Source organism: Oryzias latipes, chromosome 12, assembly GCF_053564925.1.
Source record: "Oryzias latipes strain Hd-rR chromosome 12, Olatipes_Hd-rR_3.1".
Taxonomy (NCBI): domain Eukaryota; kingdom Metazoa; phylum Chordata; class Actinopteri; order Beloniformes; family Adrianichthyidae; genus Oryzias; species Oryzias latipes.
The window spans coordinates 25,261,690-25,269,202 of record NC_136248.1 but is presented as its reverse complement, the minus strand read 5'-3'; the positions used below and the strand labels follow the sequence as shown (position 1 = coordinate 25,269,202).

At 38.3% G+C, this 7,513-nt stretch overlaps 1 protein-coding gene across 2 annotated transcripts; it reads left to right on the top strand.

Moving 5' to 3' along the window:
* Window positions 1-273: 273 nt before the first annotated feature.
* dolpp1 (dolichyldiphosphatase 1) lies at window positions 274-6,166 on the top strand. 2 transcript variants are annotated; one of them, XM_004074547.5, is made up of 8 exons: window positions 274-432; window positions 1,070-1,170; window positions 1,291-1,375; window positions 1,901-2,000; window positions 2,274-2,372; window positions 3,484-3,612; window positions 3,749-3,838; window positions 4,936-6,166. In XM_004074547.5, exons 1-8 carry the CDS (start codon window positions 357-359, stop codon window positions 4,970-4,972), a joined length of 717 nt encoding a protein of 238 aa, XP_004074595.1. In that variant the 5' UTR covers window positions 274-356; the 3' UTR covers window positions 4,973-6,166. The 2 variants fall into 2 exon arrangements, with proteins under 2 accessions (XP_004074595.1, XP_078812350.1); XM_078956224.1 differs by lacking the exon at window positions 274-432 and adding an exon at window positions 609-838.
* The last annotated feature ends 1,347 nt before the right edge of the window (window positions 6,167-7,513 follow it).

Below are 7,513 nucleotides of genomic sequence, written 5' to 3'. Positions count from 1 at the left end.
AACCCAGTGTCATTTATTTAATTTTAAATAACAGAAGTCAATCAATTTTAATTAATTTTGTGTTATTTTAAATTCAAATTGAGTAAATCTGTAAGCTTTTAAGCAGACAACCATCTTTTTTTAAATTTTTTCCAATGAGTGAAATTTTAAAAATGTACGCAGGGTGCTGGACTTGATTTTTTATTTTCATTCAATATTTCTTCTCTATGGGCAGAATCCCCCCTCAACAATGCGCGGCCCGGATTGGTCGGCTCGCCTGCTACCGAGGCCCCTTTGAACGCTCAACTCCGCTCTCTATTGGTCAGACTCGGGTCTGGGGCGTTTCACCAAAGCTGCCCCGGTTGTGTCCGGGTAAGATGGCGTTGGAAGAGCAGTGCTCGGCACCACCTCGATGGCAGGCCATATCAGCGACACACGTAGAGTTTCCCGAGGGTACGTAAAGTCAGTCGTGCTGTGTGCCGAATGAGCTTTAGATAACCGCCTGCAGCTCAGCGCTTTTCCGGTAGCGCGTCTTCTGTTTTGCTGCTGGAATGAACGCGGCCGTCAATACTTGCTAAATAGTGAGCTGCCGGTGAACCCCGACCGCAGCGAGGACTGCGAAATTATGAGACACTGCCGCATGCGCAGTTTGAAATATTGTTCACAATGAAGGCTAGCTAGACTACTAGCCGATTTTATGTGCTTTTATACCAGATTCTTTCGAAAATTAACCGGAATGAGTTGTGTGAAATATTTTAAAGTACATATTCAACTTTAATTTAATCACAAACTCTAAAATATGGTACCTAAGCAATATTCTCATCTATGGCAGTGTTGTTCAGGGCTGATGATGCTAATGGTAACTACTAGCTCCCTGGCCTAATATCTCAACTAGCATGACCCACATTGTGCCGAGTGGTCTAATTTTGATTTAATTTAACCCATTTTGGTCGGTTTTGTCGACACCACTCGAATATAGCTTCCTATCTGTTTATTCTATCAGTTTATTTACTGTACGAGATCGCAGGGATCCATGGTTGAGGGCTTTACAGGTTTTTATATTTTATGTGTGTGTGTCAATGTTTTTCAGGAGATCTGACGGGACGTCTACTAGCTTACATCAGTCTCCTGCCCATAGCTATTCTCGTGGGCTTTGTCACGCTCATAGTGTTTAAACGGGAATTGCACACGGTGAGTCGAGCTTTTGTGGTTTTGGATTTAAAGTCAGCCTGCCCTGTCGCGTGTCAGGTCAGGGGATGTAAATGCGCAGGTGAGAGTCTGGCGCGTGCTCACGTCTAGTTTGTGTTTCAGATTTCCTTCTTTGGCGGGATCCTCCTGAACGAAGGCTTGAACTGGCTGCTGAAGCACATTCTCAGAGAGCCACGCCCCTGTGCAGGTGAGTTTCAGAACCCCTTGACTGGGCTGAGCTCCCTTTCATATTTATGTAATATTTTGTTTTTGTCTTAATCGAATGTGTTAAAATGTGCATCACATACATGTGACTACTTTTATTTTCAAGCAAGTTCTGCTTTTGGAATCTTGTTCTTCTACATTTCAAGTTAAACCAGCTTCTGCAAAGGAAACTACACTCTATTTAGCTAAAAATAAAAACATCTCTTTAAGACATTTTCTTTTGCACTTTTCAAAAACGTTTTTCTTTAAATACTCAACTCAAATTTGGATTTATTTTAAGACGTAGTCTATCAAAGACTTGTTGGCGTTTTGCAGGAATATAGAGCATACATGTACCATAGATTACTTCTGTCGTAATATTAAAATGCTTAGTGTCTACAACTTGTCAAATTACAGGTTTATTGACTTTTGCACAACCTTATTTATGAACCCTAAAATGATTCAAAAATGACTCCACATAAACTGATTGTAATATTAATATTTGTTTATTTCCTGTTTTTCTCCATAGGAGCTCACACAACCCTGCACACAGAATATGGAATGCCCTCCAGCCATTCCCAGCTTATCTGGTTCTTTGTTGTTTACTTCTTTCTTTTCCTTTATTTAAGGTCAGTTTCTTATTAGTTGCTTTTTGAAAATGAAAATAAAATAAAGATTTTTTCTCTCTGCATAAATGAAGTTCTCAACTGAGCATTTTGAAGATGAAACAATTGTAAGATATGTTTGAATTTATTATTCAGCAAATATATTTTCCTTTATGTTGACATGCTGTTGAGTTAGTCTATCACAGTTTACTGGGTATATTGAGTTAAAGGCAGGATTTCAAAGATTCTTCCTCGTTTACATGAACTGAATGTTGTGATGGACTCCGTCTCTTTCAGAATGCATCAAACAAACAATGCTCGATGTGTGGACTTGCTATGGAGACACATCCTGTCCATTTTCCTATTGGCCGTAGCCTTTTCAGTATCATACAGCAGGTCAGAAAGTAAACCTTTGAATTTACTATAGAAATGTTTGAACGGTTTGATGTTTTTTTGAGATTGTGTGAAAACACGTCGGATTGTCAGATTGTTGCGGACATAACTTTGTTCACAATATTTACACTGGTAAAATGTGAGATAAATTAACCTAAGGGTAAAGGAGACCGCAATGTGGTGTTAATAAACAAGCAGAAAGCAAAAAAATGTTTTCCTTTCCCCCCAAATGAAGTGACATTTCTCAGTGCATTCTGCTCTGTCAGATAAGTTTAGGTTAATTTCACACTTTCAAATAGAATAAGAATATGTTTTATGCAATGGAGATAATTTCTCTGTCATCACTGAGAGATGGAGAGTCAGGGCTCCAAAAAATATCTGAACAAAATACAGTCAAAGCTATGGTTGATAAATCATTAATAATAATAATTTTGTAACCTCAGTCACTTGAGTAATAGAACAAAAATGGTGGTATTGGTGTAAAATTGATTTTTTTTTTTCATCATACTGTATAGTTTGCCTGTAATTTGGCAACAAACTGCTCTAAACATTTAATTTGGCTGCATTTATAAATGTCTACCACCTCAGATGTGACTTGTATCCTCCTTTTTTATGGTCTTTTATTTAAATCTGTATTAAAAAGGTCTTAAATTGAATGTCTCTTAATCTGTAGGCGCCTTGCTGGATAAGTTTTAAGATCGGAGTTGAGCCAAAAGGCAGAAATTGTGAATTAAAAATGTTAATATGTTGTTGCAACATCCTTGGGAAATAAAGGGAGCAGTTGAAGGCAGCCAATCAGCTAAACCTTGTATGAAACTATCTATTCTGCCCTTTTAATATTGCAGGATTTCTGTTGGCATATTATTTATGTTGATGTTTTTAGTTATAAAGCTAAAATATGGCATGTAAAGTGGAAAACATTCAGGCCATTTTTCCAGCAGTGAATTGCATAGTGACCCTTTTTGAACTTAAAAATAGCTGAGTGTAGTCAAAATGTCTCTAAAGTTGGAGAAAATTGTTGAATCTGTTAGAGACGAACTTGTGGTGAGAGTTTCTTTTCTCGTTTGACGAATGGCTGAGTTTTCCTGACATGCTTTACGTCTGTCATTCTCAGGGTCTACCTGTTGTATCACACCTGGAGTCAGGTATTTTATGGAGGGGTAGCCGGCAGCACGATGGCCATAATCTGGTTCTTTTTCACACAGGAGATGTTGACACCGTTATTCCCCAAAATTGCTGCCTGGTAAGTGTTGGCCTCATTTCAAAGCGTCTGTCGAACCACCCAGGAGGACGTGTCCACCTCATCTGGAGGAAGTGGACAGAAGTGAGCGTTTCTGTTTTCTCATGGACTCGTCACTGTTGTGTGTTCCTCTTTGCAGGCCAGTGTCAGAGTACTTTCTGGTGAGAGACACAAGCCTGATCCCCAACATCTTATGGTTTGAATATACAGTTACCAGATCAGAAGCAAGGTAAGAGGCTTTTGGGTTGCCAAGCAAAGTTCTGTTTTGTTCTAGTTGGGTTGACGGCCTGACCTCCTAGAAAGGTGAAGCAGGTGCAACCGGATTGGCTAGAACAGCCTCTGACCCCGCCTCAAATAGAAAACTTTATTTACGCAAAGAAAAAAGCCCTACAAAGCCAAGCACCGTCATTTGACTTTCTCATTAGATTTAATATTTAGCCAGTAATTAGTTGGTTCATTTCTGTAAATGTAAAAATATTTACAGTTTTTGCTGTTTGTATTTGCTGATTTCACTTCTCATTGATCCATTTTTTCCTCTTCTTCTGTTGTCATTCAACAGAAACTGTTCAGAATTTGTGCAGCAGATAAAACATTTTGACAGGCTCCCCTTTCTCACCTTTTGAGTTGCTTTTTGGGTTTGGGTTTCTGTGGGAGGTCAGCAGACAGATCTGACCAGAACATCCAGAGAATGACTTTGAGCTCGATTTGATGGATTTACTGCATTTAGAAATAAGAAAGAACTTTCCTATATTCAGCCTTACAATTACAAAGCTGAGTTTACACTAAGGCAGTAGTTTGTGTGTTTTTGTCATTTATGTGACACTAGTGTTCTTTATGTAACAATAACTTTTTTTATTTTAAGAGTCATATTTTCTATTTTAAAGAAGCCAACATACTAATGTTTGCTTGTATAATGTCAATAAATCATATATGTATTGTTTAGAAGCTACTGATAGCAATGGGAAGTGTAAACAGAGAGCTCTCAGCAACAGGAGTAGAAAAGAGGGCGGGTTGCCTTGCACAAACAGAATTTATGTTCTAGACTTTTTTTTTTGATAAAGTCATAATGGTAAAGACCACTACTCGTGAGATGTTTAAAGTATAATTGATTTTGCAAAGTGTAAGAGTCCTACATACGGTACTCGTTTTTTGTGTGGTATCCTCTTTTCCTGCTTTATTTTCTTATATTATTATAATCTTTTATGAAAGCATGCTTAAGAAATGACCTCCTTTAGGGGAAGTTACCTCAATATTGCTGTTGAAAGCTGCAAGTGAATTCACCGCTCCCTAAAATCGCATTTTTCTCTTTTTTTTTTTCTCTTTTAGGAACAGACAACGAAAGCTTGGAACAAAACTTCAGTGACTGCCACAGTTCTTTAGTGTAACAGAGTTTAGGATCACCACGCACACACTCACACACATGCACACATTAAGCGACACAAGCAGCGGCTCTAGGGGGCGGAAGAGAAGCCGGGACCTGACCAGGAGCCCCTAGCTTAAGCGAGCCCGTCCACACGCCTTCCCTCCTTGAACAGCTTGCCCAAAAATGCCCTTCAAAGCATGCAAGACTGTGCAAGAGGCCTATTTTACCGGTAAAAGCATGCCACAGGAACCGTTCACTGGAAGGAACCAAGTAACGGAGACTGTGGTCAAGCGGCCAACGAGTCAGCGGGCGTCATTACAGCATGTCTTTAATGGTTGTTTTATAAAATGTTCTGACAGGTAGCAGCTGAGAATGGGTTGGGTTGGGGGTGGGGGGTTAGATTTGTTGGTAATCTGTTAAATTCACCATTTTTTCTTTGTTATATATAAAAAAAGACAATTTCTAAAATTGGTCATAGTGTAATATGCTTGAAAATTTGCACTTTGTGAAATTTACAAGTAAGAAATAAAAACAAAGCGCTGGTTTCTTGTTGAGGACCCCCCCCCCCTCCACACTTCTGAAGGTTTTGTCTTGAACTGCCAGTCCTCATATATATTAGACCCCAAAGCTGATCTCAATCCATACCAATCGATGTGCCCTGATCCTGATTGATCCATGAGGCTGTGGCTCCGCTTCACAGGCTAAATCAAAGCTAGGATGACATATTTTCCCGGGACTGGGTTTTTCGCAACGCCCCAGATACGGTAGCAACCGGGGAACAGAAATCAGTTTTTTTCTTCTTCTTCTTTTTTTTATTGGTTTATCTTGTTTCCTGCCGCTCCAGAGCACTTTCCCTCCTTACCTGCATTTCCAGTTTAACATTCCACATCATTCCATGTAAAAACGTTCCGACTGTGGAGGGAAAGGCTTTACTTTATTTGTATGGTTTTTTATTTTATTGTTGAAGAATGGTCACAAACACGCCTCAGGTCAGTGGCAGCATGTGATTCTGCTTTTCCCTTGTGGCCTAAGGCAGCTGACGTGAAAAGCTGTCAAAAGGGGATCTGAAGCTGGTTGAAAACGGTCATTAGCTCCAACAAAGGGAAGTAGTTCTCCTAGACGTTGATTTTTCTTTTTTTTTTTTTCATGTGTAACCTATATCAAACAGAAAATAAAAGTGTGTTTATGTACAAACCTGAATCCAGTGTGATGCTTTAAAAACAGCTTTTTCTTGTTTCTTCAAAATACTTTTAACTGAAGGTAAATGCATTTTTGTTTTTGTCAGTTATTTTTGCTACTTTAGCTGCTGTTTAGGATGAAAATATAAATGTAGTTTAGACTTTAGTAGAAATGGAGCTGCATTTGAAATTACAAACTTTCTGTGCACATTTTTTAAAGCCATGAATCCCTTTAAATCTGATCATCAGTGGTTTTCATTAAGCTTCAGAACAGACAGAATTCACTGGCTGTTAATTAAAGAAAATAAATATTTACTTTAAAAAAAAATTAACGTGAAGTTAAAAGGAAAAAAAAAGTGGCTATCCCGATCACAATCAGCGTAACAGAGAAAGAGGTTAAACCACAGATGGACTCAAAGCTTCACATTTTTATGAATTGGGTTACTCATGGTGGCGATTAGGCCAACCTCAAACCAGCAGGATTTACACCAAAACAGGTAAACGCAGAACCACCTACAAAACCATAAAAAGAATTCATGAAGTGAAGCATGTTATGCTTGAAATCAAAATTACAAAAGGTTAAAGAGATAATAAAAACTGATGCAATGGATATAATTATAAAGTAAAAAAAAACTTCCACAGGAGTTACAAAAACTGTTTCTGGAAAGGGAAGGAGAACATCTACTAAAGAGAAAAATTTGATTCAATTTTATTTACGCAGCCCAATATTACAATAGTCGTCTCTATGGGCTTCATACCGTTAATTGTATAATAAACATAATAAAAAATGACATCCAACAACACAAAAAAGTCTCTGCATTTCTGTCTGTGTGGTGAGATGGGGAACAACATAGAGGAAAGTTTTAAAATGAGTGAAAGAGAACACAATAAAAAAAAAACAACTAAAAGTTTCTTAATTAGAAAATGAGAAGGCTAATGAAACAATATACTTTGTGACTTTTTGATACCTTGAACCCTTTTTTCCTTAATTCCTTTGTATTTTATGTGAATGTATGCATAAAATATCACAAGATTGGGGGTGGGAATTAATATTATTACTCTTCTACCCACTCCTTTTTCAAAGCACTCTATCCCTTCTGTGTACTTTTGTTTTTTTTATTTTGTGTTTGAAGATAAAAGGAAATCAATCAATCAAAGCTCAGCATGAAAATCTTTTTTGCATGCTGCCAAATTCCAGGCAATGAGGGCCGGCCTCCTGCTGGTTTTCCAGAAATCCAGCCCCTATCTGCTGCTGATTACCTGGATCAGGTGTGTTTAGCCAATGAGGAGCTTCAATGGCAGACTGGTTGGAAAACATGTAGGTCACCGTTCCTCAAGGCCTTGAGTTTGACACCCCTGATCT